This window comes from Bombyx mandarina, chromosome 17 (assembly GCF_030267445.1).
Source record: "Bombyx mandarina strain Sakado chromosome 17, ASM3026744v2".
Lineage (NCBI taxonomy): Eukaryota > Metazoa > Arthropoda > Insecta > Lepidoptera > Bombycidae > Bombyx > Bombyx mandarina.
In genome coordinates this window covers 9,978,471-10,005,580 of record NC_143223.1, presented here as the reverse complement: position 1 = coordinate 10,005,580, position 27,110 = coordinate 9,978,471, and the positions used below count along the sequence as shown (strand labels likewise).

The 27,110-nt window shown below is 36.6% G+C and overlaps 1 protein-coding gene and 1 non-coding gene across 10 annotated transcripts in view; both read right to left on the bottom strand.

Annotated features, from left to right (window-relative positions):
- LOC114240597 (G protein-activated inward rectifier potassium channel 3) overlaps positions 1 to 27,110 on the bottom strand; it is a 31,912-nt gene extending 4,802 nt beyond the window's left edge. For 2 of the 9 annotated variants that reach the window (XM_089734416.1, XM_028171188.2), the window contains exons 1-3: positions 16,328 to 16,726; positions 4,600 to 4,864; positions 3,257 to 4,314 (exon numbers count right to left, since the gene is read on the bottom strand). In XM_089734416.1, coding sequence (XP_089590542.1) covers positions 3,257 to 4,314; positions 4,600 to 4,864; positions 16,328 to 16,493 — 1,489 coding nt within the window. In that variant the 5' untranslated portion in view covers positions 16,494 to 16,726. Of the gene's footprint in view, positions 1 to 3,256; positions 4,315 to 4,599; positions 4,879 to 14,012; positions 14,354 to 16,327; positions 16,729 to 26,864 lie in introns of those variants that run through there. The other 7 variants (XM_089734417.1, XM_028171190.2, XM_028171191.2 and 4 more) reach the window with 6 other exon arrangements.
- On the bottom strand, positions 18,083 to 18,154 carry TRNAE-UUC (transfer RNA glutamic acid (anticodon UUC)). The gene has a single exon. It is a non-coding gene; the product is annotated as a tRNA-Glu (tRNA).

Sequence of the window (27,110 nt, the reverse complement as noted above, 5' to 3'; positions counted from 1 at the left end):
CACTTGTATCAATCAACAGTAAACAAATGATAAATGGTGCACACATAGGTGTGTATTGAAATATGATAAAAGATTACGTTGATCTGAGCGAATACTGATACCTAATATGCGTAAAAGCCTAACTAATTTTAGTCAAAATGAAAGCTATATTGTAGGATTAGATGAGGAATTTTCATTTATCGGTTTTACTGAAATTATATTTCTGTTTGTGACTAGAGAGTGGAGAAAGAAACTATTTATGCCATTGTTCTGATATTACATCAAAATAAATGTATCCTGTTTTGAAAAAGGGGAAACCAATTGGCAAAATGGCGCATCCTGCTGAGATTCGATAATCGGTAAATAAGAAACGACTCGAATTATTTTAAGGGGAGAAGTAGGAAGTGACTATTACACTATGCCGTTACAAGGTAAAATATTGTGAGAATCTAAATTGTCCAAACCGTACTGGACAAAACGAAATTATTTTAGTGTACTTATTTAATAAAAATGAAAGCAATATATCACTTCTAAAATAAAATGTTATGTTTTTTTTTTAATTTCAACCAAAAACTGCACTTTACAACAACCAAGTGAATAGATAAGTATTACGTTGGAAAAAGGACTCTTAAGTGTGAACCATAAACCCATTGGAAAAAATCTTATGGGTGCCTATGTAACTGGTTTATAACGTAATATTTAAGTTGTTCGTTTTGCAACAATAAAAGATCTGGCAATGTGATAATTAATAAGTTAATAGGTACGAATGCAAATTAACATGTTCGAAGATAAATAGCTTTGTATTTGAGTGTGTACATGTAATTATTGTTACACGTCCGAGCGGTGGTGTCATTTATGTAATTGCCACACTGTAGATTTTGCGGCAGCATTTTCCCGCTTAAATTACACCAATTCAAACGAGAGCTCGTGATCGATATGTAGCTGTCAAAAATGAAGAGTTTGTCATCCATCCAAAAACCATCAAACAAATCCTTTGCTTTAGTTTACAAGGAAATCATAAATTCTCCGGTTAGCTTACATTACAAACAGACCTCTGAGTTCTCAATTTGAATTTAAAACTTAAGCTTGGCATTTTACTAAGTCTTGCACCAAAATCATGCATTTATTTATAATCGATTCATTTTACCATAAACAAAAGGAGGTTATTGTTAAGTAATTTGGAAATAAAAAAAATAATGATTTATCCATATTAAAACATGAATATAAGATAAGCGCTGCTTGATTCATTAATCGTGATTCCACTTATGTGGTATATGAATATGAAGTAGGTACTCCAAACTTTTCATTGATACTACAATTTCGCGATAATATAAAACAAAGCTAGTTTACTGCTTCTGTAATGAACAAGACTGGTCGAATATGTTTGTAATGCTTATAAGTTTTGATTTCCAAGGATTCGACTTTTAAAGAGTGCAATTACCTATCAAAAAAAAAACACAAAGCCTGAAAAATGTCAATGACAGCTATTATATTTTCGAAACGAGAAGGCAAAGGCTTTTATTTTTACATTAATAAATTCGTTATAGTTTTAAAAATGCTTTAGTCACGTTATTTGATGCGCAGACTAAGGAAAGAATATTTGTTTGCAGTGTACACAGTATGTGACATGGTTGACAAGATCACGAGTACACTTGCGAGTTATGAATAATAACATAATAAATATAATAAATATATGTGACGCTTCGTTTTACATACAATTACTGGAGACAAGTTAGTTTTTTTAATGTACGCAATGTGGGCGGTATGTAACTGCCGCCCATACTATTAGTATGAGAGCAATTATTTTTTCCTTACCTATGCTGATAGCCTTGAGAGGCTATTTCAGCTTCTCCTTGACGTGTAGGTGAGCTCACTGGGCTCAAACGGGGAGTGTTTCTAACACTGGCCCTAGCAAGAGCAGTGCTTCGCAGAATCTACCACCGGATCGGAAACGCGACCCACTGAGAAGATCGGGAGAGATACTCAGTGGGCTGTGTTTATGGGTTAATTCACTTATCGAGCCCTTCGTCGCAAGCGACTGGTTCGACAAGGACGGTGACCGGTGCTTGTGGTACCTAAAAACACCGTTAATGGATTGGGAGGATCCGTGTGCACTAGTGAGTCCGCAGGGGTAGGTACCACCCCTATGCCTATTTCGGACGTGAAGCAGTAATGCGTTTCGGTTTGAAGGGCTGAGCAGCCGTTTTACTATAAAAACGGAGCCTTAGAACTTATGTCTCAAGGTGAGTGGTGGCTTCGGTAACTACTCAAAACTAGCTAGGTTCACAAATATTAGCAATAGATAAACCACCTCGCACCATTCTCCTTAAATTACTTTTTGTATAAATGAAACTATAGTAAGATTCTTTAGTAGCAGTCTATAGTAGTTTTGTTGCAAGCACGTTGTCACACGTTTTATTATACCTTTGTATTTTATATTCCAAGTGTACATTTAATAAACATGATTTTTATGTGATACGCGCCTACTATTGAATATCACAACGCGAACACGCCAACATTTAATTTTGATTGATAAAGTCTTTATTTTAATTGGAATGTGTTATCACCCCGCGGTAAAAATGAGCAAAATAAAGATCCATAACTCAATGTAGAAAACAAACTTAAAAAGACGTCTTTATCAAGAATTCAGGACTGTCCATGATGTTTAATTCTTATTTGATGTCATTAAATTATAAAGATATCATAAAATAGTATCAACGTTTGCAAAGGGCTTTGACTTACAACGGAAGTAGGTCAAAATATGATTTACGTAGTACAATGAGATCAAATGCAATAAATCCTTTGGTAACATTATCACAGCGGACATTATCTTGCAAGACAATAAGCGTTTCTCTCTGTGCGAGTCTCTATACAGGAAACATGTTAAATTATAAAATTTGTAATGGCTGTACGTACAAAACGAGTACAAGAAATTACTAATTATAAAAGATTTAAATTATAATAATTAACATTATGAAATTTGATAATTTATGAAAATTGAATGATAAATAAAAATTATAGCAATAAATAATGGTCTGCGATTTCTTATTAATTTAAAGAAAAAATAAATTCACATTTCTATACCATAATTCTTCACGATTAATAAAAGATACTGGGGTTTTAAATTTTAAAATAGGTTATCAAAACATTCTTATTAGTGCGTCTTGTGAACGGTAATGAGAAGTGAAGCAGTAAAGGACACATCACAAGCAGTTATTAACATTTTCCACACCGATCCAACCACCGACACGAGATTTTACTTTGAAAAGGAACTCACCGATAGATCTACGATCAGCCTGGCTGCCGTAAAATTCGTCTAGCTCTTTGGCTGAACAGAGCGGAGTGTCCACCTGGGTCGTCTCGTCAAATTTAGAATAATCCACTTGATATCCTTGTCGTTCACGGTTGTACGTCACAAGCGGAACAAACCTATGTCCCCACATAATTTCACTGGTTGTGTAACTGGAGCGCGCCTGTGTGGTTTGACCCGTCGATTCGATTGTTCCTTCCAATATAACTACTATTTCGAATCTTTCTTGTAGTACGTCCGCCGCTGACACTCCGTAGAAGGGGCTGTCGCGATTTATTCTGTGTACCATTGTAATAGGCCAGATGAAAAAAAGATTGCTGTCACATCCATCTGCGTTGAGTTCTAATTCGGTTTGATAATGCGACAATACCTCTCCTTCCTTAGTCGTCCTCGATCGAATCAACTGCGCTCTCACGCTCGCCCCTATTATGTGCGATTTCCTCAAGTCGCCCACTCGGAACATTAAACTTAACTCGCCATCTCTTTGACACACAACTGCATACTTCGAGAACAGTAACGTCTGCGTCCTATGCTTAGGTCTTGTCATCTTTGCGAACACGATACCGACCATGAACGCCTGAATCATCACACCGACGATACTTTGGAGGCACATTATGAAAATGGCCTCCGGACACTCTTCTGTTGTAGTACGGGCACCGTAACCAATGGTGTGCTGCGTTTCGATACTGAACAAGAAACACGACGTGAAATCGTTTATATTAAAAACGCACGGCTTCCAATTCGCAGAATCCTGTAATGGCGGTAGGTGGTCCGGTTCCAGGTCGCCGTGCGTGAATGCTATCAGCCACCAGATCAACGCAAAGCCCAACCACGACAGTATAAACGATAGTGTGAAAACAAGGAGGGTCCACCGCCATTGTGCGTCAACTAAAGTCGTAAACATGTCTTGCAGGAATCTCAACCGCCGCTGAGAGATTCGGGACTTGAGAATATTGCACTCTCCGTTTTTGAGAATCGCTCTCCGTCTAGTCCTTCTAGTGACGCCATGCCGGTGCGATCGGCTCCTGTAAATAAATATTATAATTTGTTTATTTATTTATCCAGTAATGTTACTTAATACCTGTGATCATATTGTATTTTAACATGTGTGAATGTCTAGTTCACGCTTGCACTGTCGGTGTGACGTCGACGACCTTCGTTAATGTTAATATCGTTTATATACACTGACTTCTATAGGCTTTCTTACGCTAATCGTGCATAATAATATTCTAAAATTAACATAAAAATTAATGCAACATAAAAACAGAATGAGTCGAAACGCCAATAAACGGACAAAAGCGAAACAGTACGGTATGGTTTCGGTCGGTGACGGCAGTTGCTTGGTGGCGTCGACGAACCTCTTGCTGCCTGTTGGATAGTAGACTCCGGGCGATAGGTTCCCGTTGGTGGGTACCGTCTTGACTTTGAGCCACTCGTCGGGGAGCAGCTGTGTCTCCTCACGACAACAGGGCGACTCGGGATCGGCGTGCATGGCGGAGTCTGGTGCGCAGGCGTCGTGCGCGCGTCTCAATCGCGTACTGTCTGCGCCACCATCCCTCGATGATCTCAAGCCTCCTGAAGCATCGCGCCTGATAATATTTCGGTCACGACTGACAGACATTCTCATACAACGAAGCGCTAAATGTTTTATAATTGTACCGCGAGACTCTGTATCGGAAATTATCGGCTACGCAAAATAAATTTTAGTTAGTGTCTACGTAGACGCTACGCTAACTACAGGGTGTAGATTAACAATCAATTATTTTTTTTAAACATATGATGTATTTCACGATACTTTATTCGGTTATCAAAAGTTTATGCGAACTTTGTTTAATATTATATGTAGTTTTGTTAGTCTAAATATCTCGTATTTGTCATAGATAGCTTTGTAAAAAATAAAAATCACAAAAACATACAATGTAGTGGCTATTTTCACTACGACGGGTAACAGTGCTCACGTGGTGAAGTTCCAAAAATCATTTTTTTGTTACTTATTAATTCTGCACGTGTATCATAACATTATTGATTTACCTAAAACTGTTCCGAATTGTTTCTGACAATTATTGTGAAGCGTCATTAATTTTTATTGTTTGTAAATATTTTACAACGGCAACTAAGACAGTACTAAGAAGATGACGGTCGCTAGCCAATAAATTGTAGGGAAATATTTATTTTACACTCGATTTGCGAAGATTTGGAATTTGGAAACATGAATAATTTCAATTTTGCCAAAATAGAAACGCCTAGCGTCAGGAGTAGTCGGCTATGACATTTTTTTTAATTGCCCTTGTAGGCAGACGAGCATACGGCCCACCTGATGGTGAGTGGTTACCGTCGCCCATGGACTTCAGCAATGCCAGGGGCAGAGCCAAGCCGCTGCCTACCGCTACTTGTACGGACACTCATACTCGTTATTTACGAAATAATATTTATATTATATTATATTTAGCCTAAATCGTGTACTGTAATTGAAATTTTATCTTGGCATTGGTTGAAAAAGAGTTTTCTACGAGGCCATGGCGACGTGTCGCATGATACGAACAGTAATTTGATTGACACTACCGGAAAATAATTTCTTATTGTTCCAAACGTTCATTAAATATTTTCATTTTTCACCTACTGCAAATAAAGTACCTGTGTATTCTTATGTTTGTGTTTGGAGAGTTGGACAGATATTGATTGGCTGGACACTTCAACCCTAGAGCATAGACTCTACCTCCATTTTTAACGTTTATTTTTTCATTTCCTTCTTTCATTATCTCCTTACAACATTGGCAAATATGTTAGAAATTACGAGCAAATAGATATTCCTACCGTTGGGAGAACGGCCAAGATAATTTTGGAAAAATACCAAAATGCCTATTAGGCACCTGATAGATTGTCTGAACAAGTGACTTCGTCTAAATTAATTTCACTGTAAAACTCTTTTGTATGCTTTAAACCAAAGGATTTTTCTGTTAGCAAGAAATAGCTTTTGAAGTATTGCCTCAGATGCATTTTTCATTATGCTTTCTAATGAGAAGTCCCGTGTACAATTCAGGTGCTGTAATCAACTGTTCTCTCAGAGCCTTTTTTAATTATATGGATAGTTTAATTTTCCTTGCTTTCTTATGAAAACCCTTGTCGTATTAGTGTTTTACCTTAGAAATGGCCTTATTAGATAGTATCCAGGTCTTTAAAGGATTTTGAAGGTGTTTGTGTATTATAATAAGTATTTCAATTCACAACATACAGACTTAAGCACGACTAAAACGTGTTATTCCTTATTCGTTATACTTTTTTTACGTATCAAGAAATTCCATAAAAGAAGAAAAAAAGTTAAATAAATCTAATATTTAAAAATTATAATAGGAAATAAGCAATCTATATACGGAGACACGCCCCTAAAATTTTCATTAAAATGGCTAATTTGACAGCGCGCAAATTGATTTGCTAATATGAATATTTTGCCTTTACTAATTTGTTGCTCTCGATCGCACTCTGAAGGACGATCAAGGATAAAAAGTTACTAGGGCGAAAATATCGAGAATTTAATTTTGTTTCTAGGTTGATTTTAATTAAGGAAAATCCCAGGAAGCTGTATTTTATTTTTTCAATGGGATTTTCATACTTTAATTTAGTCAAATAGTCTGTTTTAGATTTTTTAAGTTTTAGACTTTCACTATTCAAATTATGAATTTAACGAGATATGATTTTATTTTATTTTTTATTATATGTTTTTGATTTTTTCTGCAAACTCAATGATGGTAAAACTTTTTATTTATTATTAAGTAAAGGGTTTGTAATCCAATAGTGTTTCATTTCATTTTTGTCTTTTGAGATTTGTGCATTTTATCTTTGTCTGTATCTGTGTCAATGTCAATATTAATGACATTGTTTAATTATGCCGCTATTTCAATGAGTTTGTCAAAAACCGATGATGGCAACCCTATACTCTCTAAATATAAAAAAATTACCTGACATATTCGCAAATACATTACTGTTTACAATTTGGGATATCAACACATCCATTTATTCACTAAACGACAGGTTGAGCACAATAACATAATATTGGCGTGACTTAATGATTCTCATCTGGTTCGATTCACACCACGCCTCCGAGTCAATAATTTTGATCACGATTCATTAATGAATTGTAAATAGCGCGACACTTTTGATCGTGATCCCAGAATAAGCACTGTCTGACATGTTTTGTGACATTCTCTAGTTTACCTATAAGCTGTGACTACAATTCATCAATACCTACCCGGAGGCAATTTTTCTAATAAAATACGTACTCAACAAATGTTCACGATTTACTTCCACGGTGAAGGAATAACATCGTATAATAAAAATCAAACCCGCAAAATTATAATTTGCGTAATTACTGGTGGAAGGGCCTCTTATGAGTCCGCGCGGGTAGGTAAAATTTACCCATCGGTGAGTGAGAGAGATTTTATAGGTGGACGGTAGGCTCGCCAACTGATCTAAGTTAATCAAAATACAATATTCCTATCGTCTTCCTCTAGCACCACTCCAATACTGGAGGTTCGTAGTCAGCATCGTAACCCGAGGTATGTCAAGGATTTTTTTTTTTTTGTCAGGAGGAAATCGCCGGACTTCCGCCCTCCACTGGGGATAGAGGGCGGAGCATGTCAGAGTCGAACTGACTAAAACCTCCTGTCGCTCAACAACCAACGTCCAAACCTCGCATGAGACAGAACTCATGAAGAACTCATGAAAGAACTCTTTGATATTCGAGGTATGATACCTTTCATGTTTTCCAATTTAGGCAAGACAACAATGTTTCAATTCAATATTCAACTTGAACCTTTTTGTTATTGCTTAGTAGGTTGGACGAGCTCACAGCCCACCTGGTGTTAAGTGGTTACTGAAGCCCATAGACATCTACAACGTAAATGCGCCACCCACCTTGAGATATAAGTTCTAAGGGTATCATTATAGTTACAACGGCTGCCCCACCCTTCAAACTGAAACGCATTACTGCTTCACGGCAGAAATAGGCAGGATGGTGGTACCTATCCGCGCGGACTCACAATAGGTCCTACCACCAGTAATTACGCAAATTATAATTTTGCGGGTTTGATTTTTATTACACAATGTTATTATTCCTTCACCGTGGAAGTCAATCGTGAACATTTGTTGAGTACGTATTTTATTAGAAAAATTGGTACCCGCCTGAGATTCGAACACCGGTGCATCGCTCAACACGAATGCACCGGACGTCTTATCGCTTGAGCCACGACGGCTCCAAAAAAGTGGGGTACAAAACCAACTATATTACGATATCCGTTTTTTTTATACCCAGCTATTCTAGTAACCTCAAGGGGTTATTATAGATTCACCGAGCTAGTAGGTGAGCTCACGGGGCTCAAACCGGGAGTGTTGCTAACACTGGCCCTATCAAGAGCAGTGCTTCGCAGAATCTACCATCGAATCTGAAACTAGACCCACTGAGAAGATCCGGCAAGAAACTCAGGGGGCTGTGTCTATGGGTTAATTTACTCGTCGAGCCCTTCGTCGCAAGCGACGGGATCGACGAGGACGGTGATCGGTGCTTGTGGTACCTAAAAGCACCGTTAGTGGATCGGACGGATTTGTAATGACATGTTTAGGGCATCATGCGTTAAGGCGATTAGAAACTATGAAAAATAGGACGAGAATACTACTACAATAGGTACTGCGGATATTTAACCAATAATACTAACGTAAAAATAAAAATAATTAATTTCGATTATTTTTATTCGCCCATAAGAAATAAGATAATGGGAGTATTAATTCATTTCCGAACACTAAACAAAAAGATAATATAACTAAAACCACTTTTACCGTTTAGTCTCGCATTTTTTTTGTGTCTGCGCAATTTTTGCTACTTTACGAATAATTTATGATTTTCGTAGTCACGGACGATTACGTAAAAGTAGTATTAAATGTCTGCTATTCGTAAAAACCGAAGAAATGATTTAAGAAGTTAAATGTAACCACTGTCAAATCATTTATTTTTGCACGTCGTGTACATTAGTAATAAAAAAAAGATGTGGTGTCGTGGGACACCAGGTAGGAACGAAGTTCCTTCGGCTAATGTAGAATAGACACAATTTGCAAAAAAAAAATCGTGCTCAATTTTATGTAGGTTTTCTTGATTTTTCTCTCAAATTTTGCTGATTAGTTTTTATTTAAGTGCAGGAAAGTATTTAGGAAATTCAGTATTTTAGGAAATAATAAATTACGTAAAAAAAAAAAAAAATCGTAATTCAAATTGTCAATTAAAATAACAAAATATGTCTCTTTATTTTTGTTTGACAACATAAAATTACATAGAAATAGAAATAATTACAATAATAGAGAGAGAAGGGATGAGAGAACGAAAAGAAAGAAGGAGAAAGAGAAAGGTATTATACACTACTCGCTTGTGTATACGACTGTCGCGCCTGCGCACGTCTCATTTAACGGTTTTATTCCACGGACTTTTTCTTACGGTTTCACTATCACATTTTTTTCAGTTCGGTCGCGCAACAAAATCCCTATCTCCTCCAAGCCTGCCGTAAGGAACTTCGTTCCAATAAATGTAATGAATAATATAATAAGGTAACGGCTTGTATCTAGCATAAAGTTTATGGTTCTAGTTTGAAGCTACAATAATAAAAGGATTTGAGATAAATATAAAACAATTAACTCAACCTGAGATGTCGCTATCTGGATGAAAATACATTTCAATTGGATTCATAAAATTAAAGCAAATAGCAATCACATATGTTTGTCAACGACAAAGTACATCATTACCGTCTTGCGTGTTTGTTTGGACTTTAAATGGTGGATGGAACAATTGTTAAACAATTGTTATTGAAACTTGGTATCCAGATGGGTTGGCGGCATTCACGTTCTAAATGTCTATGGGCTTTTTACGGAAGCCACTTTACAGAGCTTTTTACGGACGCCACTTTACAGAAGGCTCGCAATAAGCCAAATAAAAGTGTTTTTTTTTAATACAAAATTTAACAAAAACAGAATGGAATGAATTATTTTAATATCAACCAGTTTTTTTTGTTAACAATTCATATTGTGGCATAAAAGTTTTAAGGTATGCTCTATTTTAAATTCTTAACGTGCTAATATTCGCTTGCATCTTTTCCATCATAGTATTTTTTGATCTTCAAAAATAAAGCCCTAAGTTTAAAAAAAAAAAATGTTCTATAGGTTTCATTTCATTATTTTTTTCCTACCTATTCGCTACATATCGCTATCCTCCTCTAGGCCTAACCTGTCTCAACAAAATCGCATAATTATCGGGCGTGCATCAGAGGCCCTTTAGAAATAATCGAAAACGTTTTTTTATTATCAGGGTTCGATTAGGTGGAGTTTTGAAAGCATAGAATTAAACATGATACTGTAAACAAACAAGATGGATGTTTTTCTGATATAATAAAATCTTAACTCACCATAATTGTGAGTCACCGACCAATTTTCTTTAATTCATATTTAAGTACTATTGTTTTATTTTATTTTGATGAAATTAACTATAGACGTTATAAAACAATCTACTATAGAGTGCGTGGAAAGGTTTTCGAGACGCCATTAATCAAGATTACCCGGACACGTATCTGTGTTTACAGATTTTCACGGATTTGCTAGATTAACCGGTATACTGAAATGTTTACATTATTATTTGAGACCTTGGCGTGACGTTTTTACGATGAAAAGATTCGGGGTAAAGGCCTTTCGCGACCACGCGTTTATCAGCTGATAATGAAATGTCTTTGTTCGTAATTTGGTAATGGTTTTCATATGTTAATCGCGATATATTGTATCCTTTCATATATTAATCGCGATTATATTGTATCTATATCGAAAAAATAAGTTATTAAATTGGGATTAATTACATTATCAACGCAACGTCTTTTAAGTGTTGTAAATATTCGCAAATGATTCATCAATTATTAATATTGTTAAAATTTGCTATTTGGATAAAGCTGTTAACGTTTTTTTATAAAAAAGAGTTAATTGAAATAAAAAAGAGTCATAACTAAAGACGGCTAAATAAATTAAAGAAGCAGTAGGATCTCGAAGAAGCTGGTTTGCATTCTTGTATCTTCTGATTAAATAATTTTTATTACACAAAGTATGTAAATAATATCCTAGAAGATAAACGTTTATACTTAGATGCGAATTTGTATTGTTTCAGTTCTTTCTGAATGATAACTTTAGCGCGGCTGAAATAGTGCGGTATATTTAGCAGATTTAAGAGAAAAAAAAATCTGAGGTCACGTGTAGGACACGTCTATCCGAACATTTTCTCAGGACTATTGAAACCATTTCATGTTCCGCTATGAAAATGTTGAACTGCATGAAAAACATTGGTTCCATGAAACTATTCACAAATTACCTATCGTACGTTGATGGGTCTTTGGCGTTGTACAATGTCAGGAATCTCCTCTAGAGTACCAATAACGACTGTACAGAGTTTCGTCGCAATCGGGTGAATGGCTTAGGAACGCATAAAGGACTAAAATACAAACAATTATTTTAATTTAAATAAGATGTGGGGAGAGGGAGAAGAGAGATACGTGGTGCGACCTCTCCCATTTGCAATTGCCATTACTATACTTACCAATTATGTTTATTTCTCAAATTCACCCAGCCTCCCGACCTCAATTGCCCTCTTATTGTCCTGGTGGCAGAAAATGTAATAGGGGTACCCCCATCCTACCTATATTACAATACCAATGACACCTGCCTTTTGTTCATAGGCTCCGGTAGCCACTGAGTACCAAGTGGATCGGAAGCTTATTTTTCCATATCATGCATTAAAAAAAGCATTCAGTGAATACTCTCTTCACGTAAATATCGATAGACGATAATCAATAGTAAATCCTATTTCCAAAAGTCGATTATGTTATCGATAACCCTATGACTAATAGGTTTCGTATTGAATGTAACAAATAATTTATCTATTGAAATAATAGATTTGGAGTAAAAATAATGATGTAATTTGAATTCAATAGGTTGGGATGGCACCTTGAGGAGTGGTTTGAGAAAATATTTGATGATGATGAATTTGATGATGGCCTTATAAACTTCACACTACTTTGCACTGGGACGGAGCTGGAAAATGTTCGTCACCGTTCTCGGCGATCTAACCCACTGAGGTTCTCACTAGATCTACTCATCTCTTCTCATCATCGTTCATTCATTCTCATCGTTCATTTAGTGTGTTTTAAGGGATAAATATTTTCCATGTTCTAACCTATTATGGCATGAACAGCCGTTCATGGCGTTTCTTAAACACTAGGACATGATTTTATTCAAACGGAAGCTTAAAAAGAATTCTCAGTCGCATGCAGCGGCTTGGCTACGCCCCTGGAGTTCCTCCTTATCATCAAATGGGCAGGGCTAGAATTGATGCCAATAGTAAAAAGAAATAACGTGATTTTTTTAAAAGTAGCAATATTTCAAAACATTGCTTTGCCATTTCTATTATTTCTGAATGAGTTGAGATATCGCGACTTCTTGTGAGTCCGCGCGGGTAGGTACTACCACCCTGCCTATTCCTGCCGTGAAGCAGTAATGCGTTTCGGTCTGAAGGGTGGGGCAGCCGTTGTGACTATACTTGAGACCTTAGTTAGAGCTTATATCTCAAGGTGGGTGGCGCATTTACGTTGTAGATGTAATATGCGTGGTGGTAGGACCTCTTGTGAGTCCGCACGGATAGGTACCACCGACCTACCTATTTCTGCCGTAAAGCAGTAATGCGTTTCGGTTTGAAGGCTGGGGCAGCCGTTGTAACTATATTTGAGACCTTAGAACTTACATCTCAAGGTAGGTGGCGCATTTACGTTGTAGATGTTTATGGGCTCCAGTAACCACTTAACACCAGGTGGGCTGTGAGCTCGTCCACCCATCTAAGCAATAAAAAAAAAGTCATATAAAAGACAAACGAATCCGTTGCTTGCCATCAAACCGACAATGACCCAATATTTATTATCTGATACGACTAAATCGTGAGCACTTCTATTCCAATTTTTCTGAATCAATGGCCACGCAATTTAAAAGTGATATTTTGCAAAAATCTTTTTTTTTCCACTTCACTTTAACCGGAGATCTCATAACGGGTGATGATGGTGTTCGCATTGTAATGTTTACGAATTTCAATAACCACTAACCACCAGATACACCATGATCTCTTAGAGCAATAAAAATATTAATTAAAATAACTTTCGTAGCTACCTTAATTTATACATACAATACTCTCGCATTTTTTTTTTATTACTTATGTGGGTGGCCGAGCTCACAGCTCACCTGGCGTTAAGTGGTTACTGGAGCCCATAAACATCTACAACGTAAATGCGCCACCTACCTTGAGACGTAAGTTCTAAGGTCTCAAATATAGTTACAACGGCTGCCCCAGCCTTCAAACCGAAACGCATTACTGCTTTACGGCAGAAATAGGTAGGTCGGTGATACCTATCCGTGCGAACTCACAAGAGGTCCTACCACCACGCATATTATAGGCATCCGCATAATATTTGAAATGTAAGCCTGTCTATTTCTCTACGACAGTCTTTTTAAGCTGCATTTTAGTTTTCGCATAACAATATCTAGAAAGTTCCATTGTTGAAATTTCATACGACGATTTCATTAGTACGTTGTTGTGATCGTCACAAACAGCTATATTATTATGATTATCATAATTAATATATGTATTTATTATGAACAATGAACATACCTCGTCACTCCACTGATTTATTTTACATGAATGTAGAGCAAACGTGGTCAACAAAGATAAAATGGACTTATCACATCACTATTTACGTCTGCGACGCATTTTCGCTCACTGTCGTCTTGTGTCGCCTCCGATTATTAATTTAATTCACTGAAATATCCTTTGAATTATTCGAAACAGTAACTAACGGTGATCGTTTACGCGGTTTTTAGGTGTGGCAAATAACGTCCCGAGTACAATGGTTGACGCGCGAATACACACTTTACGTGACTATTGATAAGTCAAGAATTTATCTGTTCCAAACTGATTAGATACGTTGGCACCTCAAGATTGTTGTCCGTGGCGCAAACATAAAAATATCTTTTTTTGTGGAAATATTGATAATAAAATTGCGACTGATTGTCATTTAAGCGGATCCTTCGGTGATTTATTGCTGCGGAAATTATGACACCCAAACCTACCTTAACAGGATATTAAAATTAAAGCATAATCACATATCTATACTTTCAATTGCTTTCGCAAAACACGTATCGTAAAATGCATTCATGATTCAGTAAATTGAATTTAATTCTGAGCCTTTTTGTAACATTTGGGACCAGTAGCAGAAACAAGAAAAAGGTCGAATGGTGCCGAGCATATATTTATTAAGAATGAACACTAACAGAAATATGGAGATATTTGCGTAATTACTGATGGTAGGACGGTAGGATAGTACTGCAAGCTGTGAGTCCCCACGAGTAGGTACCACCCAGTCTATTTCTGCGTGAAGCAGTAATGCGTTTCGGTTTGAAGGGTGGGGCCGCCGTTGTACTGTAAAAACTGAGACCTTAGAATCATATTTCAAGGTAGGTGGCGGAATTTACGTTGTAGGTATCTATGGGCTCCGGGAACCAATTAACACCAGGTGGGCCATGAGTTCGTCCAACCACTTTAGCAATAAAAAAATTAAAAAAAAAATTACATGCTACATTTATTACTTACGAAGACAGGCGATCATAAAGTACACCTATCGAGACCGTAAGTCTTATCCTTTGAAATAACTCTATTATAGCGTGGAAAAGCACCATGGTGGAAAGTTCGTTCCATAGTCGAAAGTCTAGCTGATGGCAAAAATATCTTCGGATAAAAGCAATAAGCAGTAGAGATGAGCTTTAGTAGTAGAAATCAGATGTAAATTAAGCGAGATAAAAAATTCCACAAAGAACTACCTACAGAGCATTCCGTACAAAATACAGCTTTAGCAGAAATCTCTCCGTAAACTGACAGGGTCCTTTAGACCGTAATCATCGACAATCTGAATAGACTACTGTCCGGAAGTATGGAAGCAACGGATATAATAATATGCAAATATCGATCCTTAGCTGTAAAACGTCATAGAAGATCATAGAGAATCATTCAATAGGCGTAAAATTTTGGTGTCACTTGTTGACACTTGTTGACACTTGTTGACTTGACAACAGCGGCCTTCACCGACAACTCATCGATGAAGCTAGCAATCCAAATCGATTTTAGATCGAAGATCCTGTTTAAGGCGCTCACAACATTGATGCTTAACACGACATAGACATTGCTGAATATCGGGGGGTGAAAGGATATTGGGTTTAAGCAAACAGTTTTGCAACTTTAAAGGAGAACCATTTGAAGTTTAAAATTTGCAAAAAATATCATAACAAAAAACTTCTTCAGCGATTTGAATGGACTCAATTTATTTGAAGTTTAATTAAAAATATCGAACTATTGAGGCTAATACCAAACAAAACGCACCATTAATTACAAAGATAAATGTCGCGTATTGAGCGTAATATTGCTTAAACCAAATAAGCGCTCGATATAGTTACGATTTTTGCTAGTAGAAAGTGGGGCTTTAAATATTTTTAAAACAATAAGAAACTTCTAATGATTCATATTCTCGATCAATTTTAATAAAGGGAACGTATAAAACATAGTTTTTTTTTATTGCCCTTGTAGGCAGACGAGCATACGGCCCACCTGATGGTGAGTGGTTACCGTCGCCCATGGACTTCAGCAATTCCAGGGGCAGAGCCAAGACGCTGCCTACCAAATAGTTTTAAAGTCGTACAAAACAAGTTCTTTAGCACCGCAAAAAAAATATACTTTAAATAGAATTTAAAATCATTTATATTAATAAGATTTCTGAACGCAAAATTTTGAAATTTACTGCAACGAATTTTAAGAAATTAATTTACGTAATCTTGAATATTTATTTTTAATCTAAACATGAATATAAACTAAATACTCAAGGTTTATCTTAACATAATATGAATATCATAATATTTCGAGTAATGTTACGCACAGACCTGCAAGTATCCTGCCGATAGATAGTGTTCTGTCCAATAGAGCTGCTGTAAGTTGGTATTCTATGAAGGCTGCTCGATGGGTGTATCTGAGGCGGCCTGAGAAACCCACTACCGGTGTATAACATGGGAGTCTCCACAATAGAACTATCAAAAACACTGGTTTCATCTGTCTCCTCTTCTATAATACCGGGCTTATAGAAGATTTTTCCGGCAGATAGTTTGCCCTTGTCTGAACTGTCATCTCCGTTTCGTACTTGCATCTCATAAGAATGTTCCGGATTCATGTTGTGTTGTACAGATGTCACGATATTTTTCGGATGCTTGTTTGTTTGTTCATATCGGAGGTTGTTGGTGTTTGAACACTCATTGTGTACAGTCTCCGCCGGGCCGCGTCAAGGAACCTGATGAAAGATATTGTTTGTGTTAAAGTTTATCTATGTACGTAATATTTTTTCTTATTTATATTTCTATTTAGATGCGTGGGAATAGAAATAAAATTCTTGTGAGCAATAAAGATTAAGTGAACTTAAGTTATGGTCAGATAGGGTTTGTCTTGAAAAAAAAAACAATATAAAATTAACAAAAAATACTTTTTTTTCTAAAAACTTGTAAGCTATTGTGACAACAACAAAATTATAACAACAGCTTGTAAAATTAATTGGATGTAATTCAGAAATGAAAATTTAAACTGACATTTACTCTAGTAGCGCCATCTTGTGTCGAATAGATTAACTATCTGTTGGGTGAACATTAACTTTTAAATGTATGTTTGTAGAGTGATAAATAACATTTAATTACATTGGCATTTTGATTCCATTACTCGGTTACATAATAAGGAAACCACTTTTTTTCTGAATTTAGAAAAACATATTTAATCACCAAATCTTCGTTGAGAATACGAAAATAGAACAACACAACGTTTATGTGTTCAGATTAAAACCAATTATATGCCAGTAGCCAACCAAACACCGTAATGCAATTCCGTCCATTAATAAAAAAGGAACAGAGTCATTTATCGTTTGTAATCTTTGCACAAACCGTTGAAACGCGGAATAAAGATAACTTTACGAGGTTTTTCCGCAATACCGATCAACTGTAGGATGTAAAGACATCCGACAATCATCATCAGGGCGTTAAATGGGTAAAGTGAGATCGACCACATCCTAATGAGTGCAAGGACGTAATGTGTCAAACACAACGCTCGAACATTCCGATGGCTCAATTCGGTTTCCAGAAAAATGGAAGAACATTAACTGTTCATAATTAAAATTAAATTTCGGGTATAGTATAGAATAAATGTACTCTACATCGTACGTTATTACATAAATAAATACATTTTTAAGTTATTTAAAAAAATACAATGTTTTGGTTTCGTCAGTTTGTTAGTATTGTAAATTACTTGTTATTAATTATTATTTTTATTAATTTGTGTACATTTGTAGCACATTCATATTATTCTAAAATAATATATAACATTAAATAAATATTATATTATAATATTGTGATGTTTTAGTTTAAGTTATTAAGATAATGTTCTGAATATTATTATTTAAAATAGTAAGTGTTCAAGGTTGGGTTATGCTATTCAGTAAATTACTCTTTCCCTCTCTTTCCTAAGAAAAGTAAAAGAAAACTATAACGAGGCTTATAGGTAAAGTTTTGATGTTTTTTAATTTATAAAAAGTGCAAGTTTAGTTTGAAACATATTGAACTGAATGTATTAGTCGTAATTGTGTTGCAAAAAAGGCAAAAAAATTCCCGTACCGGGAATCGAACCCGAGCCTCCTGGGTGAAAGCCAGGTATCCTAGCCACTAGACCATACGGGATATGCCTTTTAAATTGAATAACGTTATTTGTTTGTTTTAACACTTCTTTATTTTGCTATTACTTTTATTTCAGAAATTATAAATTTGCTCAATTGTTGGTAACTAACGGGCGATTTCGACGGCGCGAACGGTTAGAGCAGCTCACAAGGCTAAGCCTGAGAGAAATTTCTAACACTACCCCTAGCAGGGGAATTGCTTTGCTGAAGCTACTATAGACTCAGCAACGTGACCCACTGAGAAGATCCGTCGAGAAACTCAGTGGGTTGTGTCTATGGGCTATGTTGCAAGTTGGACTTTTTCGGACCGGCGCTTCATCATCAACTCGCAAAATTATAATTTGCGTTACTGGTGGTAGGACATCATGTGAGTCCGCACGTTTAGTTACCACCACCGTGCCCATTTCAGCCGTAAAGCAGTAATGCGTTTCGGTTTGAAGGGTGAGATAGCCGTTGTAACTATACTTGAGACCTTAGAATTTAGATCTCGAGGTGGGTGGCGCATTTACGTTGTACATGTCCATGGGCTCCAGTAATGACTTAAAACCAGGTGGGCTGTGAGCTCGTCCACCCAACTAAGCAATAAAAAAAAATCACCACCATCATCTCAGCCTTTCCAGGCCTTTCCAGGCTATCTAATTGATGTCCGGCACGGCCGGATAAGATGTGTATAGAATGACGGCGGCGTTTCGTTACCCCGTCGTCTGGGTCTGTTACATTACTGGGTAGGTTACGGAAAGGCGGCCACGATAAGAGGGTTTTCGTGTGAAAAATACTGAATGTTTTCACTGAAAAATGTTGGAATAAGCCCCGACACGGTCAGATCATTTACAACGATCACCAGTCGCCCCAGCCAGTAGACCAACATATCAGATATTAATTTACTTAGTTATTAAAACAACATCATTGCCAAAAATTACTGTTTACTGTGATCAGTTTTATAACTGATTGAGACTAGAAAGGAAAACAATTGACAGATAAAATATTTAGTGTACAAAAATATTAATTACAGAGATTCTTGATTTCCTTATCGAAACCTTCCGATATTTTCATGACAATAGAAAATATGCCACGTATACGCGCAAGTAAACTTAGGAAATTTCAAACTTAAGACATTAACTTCTCAAATCGACTACTTCAAATATTTTTTTGTTTATTGCTTCCTAGGTCATCAATCATACATAAGATGTCACGGTCACTAAAGAACCGTGCCAGGATCTTAGCCAAGCCGCTGCGTACCACAAGACTTTTTATGCAAAAATCAGTACACTACTTGGTGCCGTTGGCTTCGTTCGCTCTATAGAGACTAAGGAATTCTAAGATAAGTATAACAGTAAAATATTTGCTAAGGGCGAAAGACGTCTTGTGAGCCCGCACGGGTAGGTACCAACCCTGCCTATTTCTGCCGTGAAGGAGTAATAAATACATTTGGATTTAAGGGATGGGGCTGCCATTGTGCTATACGACTGAGACTTAGAACTCATGTCTCAAGATGGGTAGCGCAATTTATGTTATCGATGCTTATAGGGGTCCTATGACTACTTAGCACCAAATGGGCCGTGATATCGTCCGTCTATATCTATATATAAGGAATAAAAAATAACAAGCCATTGTAAATCAACATATTATTACGATAGTGCTTTAAGAAATATTCACATAAATTTATATGAAATATAATATATATGTAATATGAAATATCCTAAAAACGTATATTTGTTTTTTTTTACAATAAATACGATCTTGATGATATAAATAATACAAACAGTGGAACTATTAGTGGAATTATTATTCATGTTTTTCTTAACGCAAATATGCACCGAACTATGAGCAAATTTGTAAGAGAAATGAAATTGTTACTACATATATAACGTTTTCTTAGTAACTACATGTATGTCATTGTAGAAATACGCTGTCAGAGTTTCAGCTTTATATTATGTGGCTCATGGGTGCAGTCGTTTGCACTGGTCGTTGATAAATCACTCAGTCAGGAAATGTAATTTGGTTCGTATGGATTTATGACCGTGCTTATCGAAGGCTTATTTATTTCATATTGCGGTTGCAATTGATGGAGTTAGCGGTCCGCGTTATGGTATCAAAAATACCGCCCTTGAAAACCGACAGTGCCAAGGTCGCAGTCGTGACGACGTACCCTTATTAACATGCTTTTGTTAGCTTGGTATGTATGTAGGAACGGAACAATATTGATGGATGACAGATATAGAGCATGACTGAGTGAGAGAGATAGGAGATATCAAGTTAAGAAGTAAGAAAGACGGCGAATGAATGCGGAACGCTTAGTTTTATTTTTAGGCGAGAAGAGGGTAGTTGCCGGACGCGACGGCAGATAGACGCGGTCTAATTCTGAAGGCGAAAGACGTTTATATTTCAGTAGTTTAGATTACTGGTGGTAGGAGTTAGGACCTCTTGTGAGTCCGCGCGGGTGGGTACCTCCACCCTGCCTATTTTGCCGTGAAGCAGTAATGCGTTTCGGTTTGAAGGGTGGGGCAGCCGTTGTAACTATACTGAGACCTTAGAGCTTATATCTCAAGGTGGGTGGCGTATTTACGTTGTAGATGTCTATGGGCTTCAGTAACCATTTAACACCAGGTGGGCTGTGAGCTCGTCCACCTATCTGAGCAATAAAAAAAAAGTTACATAGATTAATACGATTAAGACGAAATAAAAAATCAAGTTTGTGTCAATTCATCAACCGTTTCACTGGCCCACCAAAAATATAAAATCCCACATGCATGTTTGTTTGTATAGCATAGTTGCATAGTATTGCATAGCATAGTTTTCACCGACTTCAAGACCTCCGATTAACTTTAAAATTTGTATATGCATCAAGGACGACAAAGAAATAGTTTTAAAATATCGCTCTAATATTCTGTATCACCAGGATAAAAAATATAAGATTAATTATTAGTTTGGTTTGCTGGATAGGCGCATTAAGTTCGTTTTTGAACTACATATATTTGATAAATGAACCTTGTTTGAAGAAGTATCTCCATAGCGCTAAGAGACTGGATGGACCCCACGAAGAGACGTCTTTTGGAAATATAATGACCTTTCTGTGACATAGAACGGTTTCCTTTTTAATCAAAATAGTACAATACATAACACGAAGCAAAGACACGATATAACTTTTGTGGTTGTGCCTGAAGTGTGACCTAGTATGACATAATAAATAAATGACCGTGTAACGTTAAAATTATTTCACTTGTTTTGGCTCATAATTTCCTGTTATTAAATAAAAAGATCGGCATTATGCCAGCAATAATGTAGCATCAAGATAATGCCCATTATTAAATAACAATGAAGTGCAATTCATACGTAAATTGTATGAGAACGTTTGATATAAAACCGTTTTTAACATTATAGAGCACGCTCGCGGATACTTTACGCTTCAATTGATACTAAATCTACTTATTATCTCCATTAATTAGATATTAGATTTTTTATTATAGCTCCAGATGAGCAGATTAGCTCACGTCGCCTTGGTGCTAAGTGTTTACCGGAGCACAAAAACAATAGAAAGGGAATCTACCGCCCTCTACTTTAAGACCCAAAAAAAAATCTCTTTCTTTATGAAAGAAGGGTTACTGGTGGCCCGAAGGCCTTTCTAGTTTCACCAGGACAGGTGGGCGAACAAAAGCTCAGCCAGGAGGGGTGGGATTTGCTAATAGCTGGCCGAGCGCCTCCGAAAGATACCTAGCAGCTCAAGGGCAGCTGCTTCGCGAATGCATCCCAAACGCATGTTTGCTTCGCTTCAGAAATATACAGGATGGTACTTTTTTTTATTGCCCTTCTAAGAGCATACGGCCCACCGATGAATGGTTACCGTCGCCCATGAACATCAGTAATGCCAGGGACAGAGCCAAGCCGCTGGTTAGCGCTAAAGCCGCTGCCTACCGCTACTTAGGTATGATCTCGTTCTACTACCATTAAAATACGAATAGTAAATATTATCTCTGTTATATAAATAACAGTCAGTAAAATGCGTGGGCTTATTCTGGTTAAAAAATATACTAGTTATCAATCGATATTTTGTATGAACATACCATCTAGCGATATAAATGCAGTTCGTACAATGGCGAGAAATAGGGCCGCTGCGCAACGTTATTAATTACTCGTCAGACGTTGTAGTTGAGTTCGACCTTCATCACAGGTAGCGTTCGGTTTTAAGAATTTAATTGTCTCCAATAGTATAGTCTACATAGTAAGCATATTTTTGTACAATCATTATTTTTGTTGTGGAACAAAAATAGTTTAATTAAGAGTCAGGTAATTTTATATCGTGTATACTTACTTTTTTAACATAAAAACGATATGAATATATTGTATAATGATAGATTTATTTTATCTCTGTTGATAGCGAAGGCAAGTGAACGGTAATATAATATTTAAAGAAATAGCATCTTATATTCACAATTATTTTGAAAATCGACCGACAAATAAATTATCTCTGTACCCCAGGACATCTCTATTGACAATTGCTGATATTGCTATAATTCATCCTGTCGAATATTGTGGAATAGCACAGGAAATGTCTATTTCGGGACACCGAGGTCCAATCACCCAATTACAACACGGTACAGAATGTTAGACCACAGATTTCATTACCTATGATTCATCTACGCTGTAATAAATTTTATGCGCCACTGTTTTGGACTAACTCTACACATATTGTCGTGCTACCAGCTCTATGGTTTTCCACTTTCCACGAGTCATCGCTACGAGTGTATTTTTTACTTTTTGCTTTTGCAGACGTACTAACCACGCGATTATTGTCGCTCATAAACGTCAGCAATACCAGAAGCGTAGGAGACCGGAGACTCTCCTCAAACCACGCTTAAAGTAGAACATGTCGTAGATGAGTAAATATGCTCACAGCCCAACAGGTGTTAAGTAGTTATTGGAGCCAATACTTGATTACCACCGATCACCTTGAGATATGTCTCATTGTATAGCTTAACGTCTGTCTATCTCTTCAATTCGGAACGCATTACTCCTTCTTGATAGAAATTGCCGTGTGGGCTCACAGGACTCCCTACCACTTGTCAAGTGTACAATGCTCAATAATGTGCGCATTTTTGTACACTTGTTACTTTAATAAGTTGGATTGAACTGAATTTAACTCAATCCACATTCAGAGCACGGACTTTATTTACATTTTTCAATATTACATCCTACATCATACCGATATTAAAAGAAGAATATCCAACTGCAAAAAGACAGATGCATGCATGTCGCATGACTCAACCTAGAATTAGATATGTTACATTTGTCCCCAACTGGTTGACACTTCACCCACATACGAGTCATTCTAATGAAACTAGCCTACCGAACTTCTAAATGATTAAAGATTGAGTAGGTCTTTGATTTTATTCACTTAATTTGAGTATCTTTAGAACATGATAATGATTATGATGATATGATTACTAAGTATTGATAAGTAAGAAATAAGAATCATTAATTATATATAACCAAATGTTTATTTATGCATTACATAAAATACTTAATTGTGCAAATTCAGTTGAACGTGCGCTGTGATCAGAAAATCATTTCAGTTATGTAAAACATGTGAATTTGAATTTACGTAATTTTTCAATAGGAACGTTATTTATTTTAATTCGGCTTGTCATATATGACACCTATATGATCTAGAGCTCGAAGTCAAAAAAGATGGAGGCTCTTGGTCACTCCATCTTCAAGCGTCTGGACATGAGACTGAGCCACGCACTTCACTGTGCCACTGACCAACAAAAGTGGCTACAAATTACAAAAAAAAAGGTCACAGGCGGGCCGCATCACGATGCAGCGATCAGCAATGAGCGATCGACTGAAGGAGGAGGAGGAGGTCATATAGCGATATTTTCAAATGTCATAGCCAAACCGCTGCATACTAGAATATTGCAAAGGGACCTCAGTTCAAATATACAAATGTAATTTCCTGATCCTCATATTACACAATAAATAACATCTATTTGAATAGAATTACAATTAACTTTCACTACACTATTGTTCAACGTTGCAACTGTAAAACTATCAGCTGGTGAATAAATATAGGCATTATGAACTCAACTAGTGTCTATTATTTTGCAACATAAAATTATCTTATGAAACATCGTCTAGCTGAGGCTTGCTTGAGTATATTTATTTTTATGAATGCTTTGACTTGGAAAACATTGTTCTTCCGTAATTAAATTAAAAAAAAAAAAATCTTCCGGGTGTTTTCCCGATTTTACTATGCAGGTACTATATAGAACAAAATCATAAAAATCTGTCGATCCGTTTAAGAGTTCAGTGACTAACACAAGTAAAGAAGAGACTTATCCTACTATTATTATTATTATGGCAAAAGTTTGTGGGGACGGATGGATATTTGTTACTATTTTAAGCAAAAACTACTGCACAGATTTTGATGCTAATTCAGAATTTAATAGCATATATGTACATCAAAATAGCACATTTGGTCATTATCGACCGGTATTTCTGATAAATAGACAAACCATTGTCGTCACAGTTTTTAGGGTCTAAAAAGTTTATTTGTAAATTAGGTCCAATATTTTGATGCTACAAGAATGTTCGTGACTAGCCTATTTGTAATTTCTTTAAATTTATGTCAATTAATAGTTAGTTTGTTAAAATAATAGCTATTATCAATAATAAAAATTAGATAGGATTGACCTAAAAAAACAAGAGACATCTCAAATCATTAGTCATAAAATTTCAGATTGAGATTAAGCACGGGGAAGGGTAGGGGAAGGGAAAGGGTGGTGTCCGTGCGTAAAACTCTAATCGTTCTCATAGTAATTTCGAAACTAAACATACAATCAGTATACGCTAGTTAAGCTGCACACACACTACGAGAAAAGATACATGAAATAAACTTCAAATATTTAATAGCTAGCAGACCCGACAGACATTGCCCTGTCCGGTCTGACCATTCTCGATCCCATTCATTGGAACACACAAAAAAAACTCATCAAAATCGGTCCAGCCGTTTGTTTAGGAGGAGTTCACTAACGTACATACGGACAGAAAAATTATACCTAAATTATTATTTTGGTAGCGTGTTTTTTTGTAGAAACTATATTTTTTACTATACATTTTCCCCTTGCCTATTTGTTGGTTTTTTTTTTTTTTTTTTTCTCGGGCCGGGGGCCGTACCTCCTACGAGGTCCCCGCGCCTAGGGGGCGCGCGGGGTATGTGAGACTCAACGATCTGCAGGTGTTGAGAGCAGATCGCGGGCCCAAGGATTTTAGGGCCCACCCACTAAACGACTCCCCTGCACTCTTACACCCGACGTCCGATCTCCGTCCGGGGTCAGAACCCGTTCAGAGTAGGGGGGTTCCCGCGGTCAACACTACAACCAGACACGCGGCGCCACCCCGAGGACGCCCGACCGACGGGTCGTCGAGGCGATAGTCGACGACCAACGACGTCAGTCTCCGCGGTGCCTATTTGTTGGTAGTCTAAGGGGCTATTCCAACTTCGCGCAGACGGTTAGGTGAGCTCACAAACTCAACCTGAGAGAATTGTACGAGCGACGCGGGCACACAGAAAAAAAGAAAAAAAAGAAAAAAAAAAATGGCGGCTACCTCGCGCGCGCTCCGCATTACAGAAATCAGTTATTTTGTGATTTAATTATTGAGATGGCCTAAGACTTTATTTTATTCTTATACAACATCAGTGTCAGTGTATCACAGTGTCGTGCAAGATAGAAGATACGCCAACTGGCTTAACACTGGCTCTGACAAGAGCAGTATTTCGTAGAATCTATTACCGAATCGGAATCGCGACCCACTGAGAAGATCCGGCGAGAAACTGGGTGGATTTCATTCATCAATATTCCACGACTTGTCAATGTCTTTATCCAGATCCCCTGAACCCTTACATCCTATAATATTACGTAATAGAGCCCTATTTATTTTCGCTAAAATACCTACTTCCTTTTTTTCTTGTTTATATAATCTGATACGATGTTTTTTGTTCTTGAATACGTTTATAAATTATGTTATTAGTTATAACTTATAACACACTGTTTTGTATGTTTGCTAAGTTGTAGAATGAATCACAAATTAGAATAGTGGTATATTTGAAATTCAAATGAACATTAATAGCAGTTTACAACCAACCAGGTGTGCACCCTTCACGAGCTTGATGTTATTGTATGTAATTAATTCAAAATGACAATAATACGTAGTTTGATTCAAACTGTTTATTTAATTTTTATTAGCTCGCTGCTCATTTAGTAATAAACCATTGCATAAACCGTTGAACATTTAAAAATTTGGCGTCAAAATGATATGATAAGTATTTGTCACGTGAATTTGACACTACCACGCATCACAATCTTTTAAGTTTTATTGGAATATCAATGTATGATTGTGTTCTAAAATGTCAAGAGGGATAGATTTAGCGCTCTTCTGACAATGTGTTGAATGCGTTTTGTTTTATCGTTAATAGCATAGGCGAAACAATTACGCATAGTTTGTTACAGGCATCGGTAGTCAACAGACCTTACGTTGAAGTTAAAGGAACAAGAAATCTGTAGTTTTATATTTGCATTTATACGGTGATTAAACTAGGTGGTGTGATGAAAATGGAATTACATATTATTGGTAAACTCAAGTGCACGAAAAAGACGTTTTTTCATAGTTCAAACCCATAAATATTGGCGTTTCACGTTTAACACATAAAAACTCACCTTAAGTCAAAGTTTTATATGCTATTTGGTTGATTAGCATTTCACACTAACGTTATCACTTTCATTCTCAACACAACACTAGTTGTTCGTCAATTCAAAAAAATTGTCGTTCTTTTCATTTAAAGTTTTTTTTAGGACCTATTTTTTATTTCGGCCAGTTCGTGAGCTCATCGTGTGTCGGGATAGAATGGACTGTAGAAGCGTGTGCTCTTGCACGGGTATCTAATCCAATTGTCAGCGGCTGTT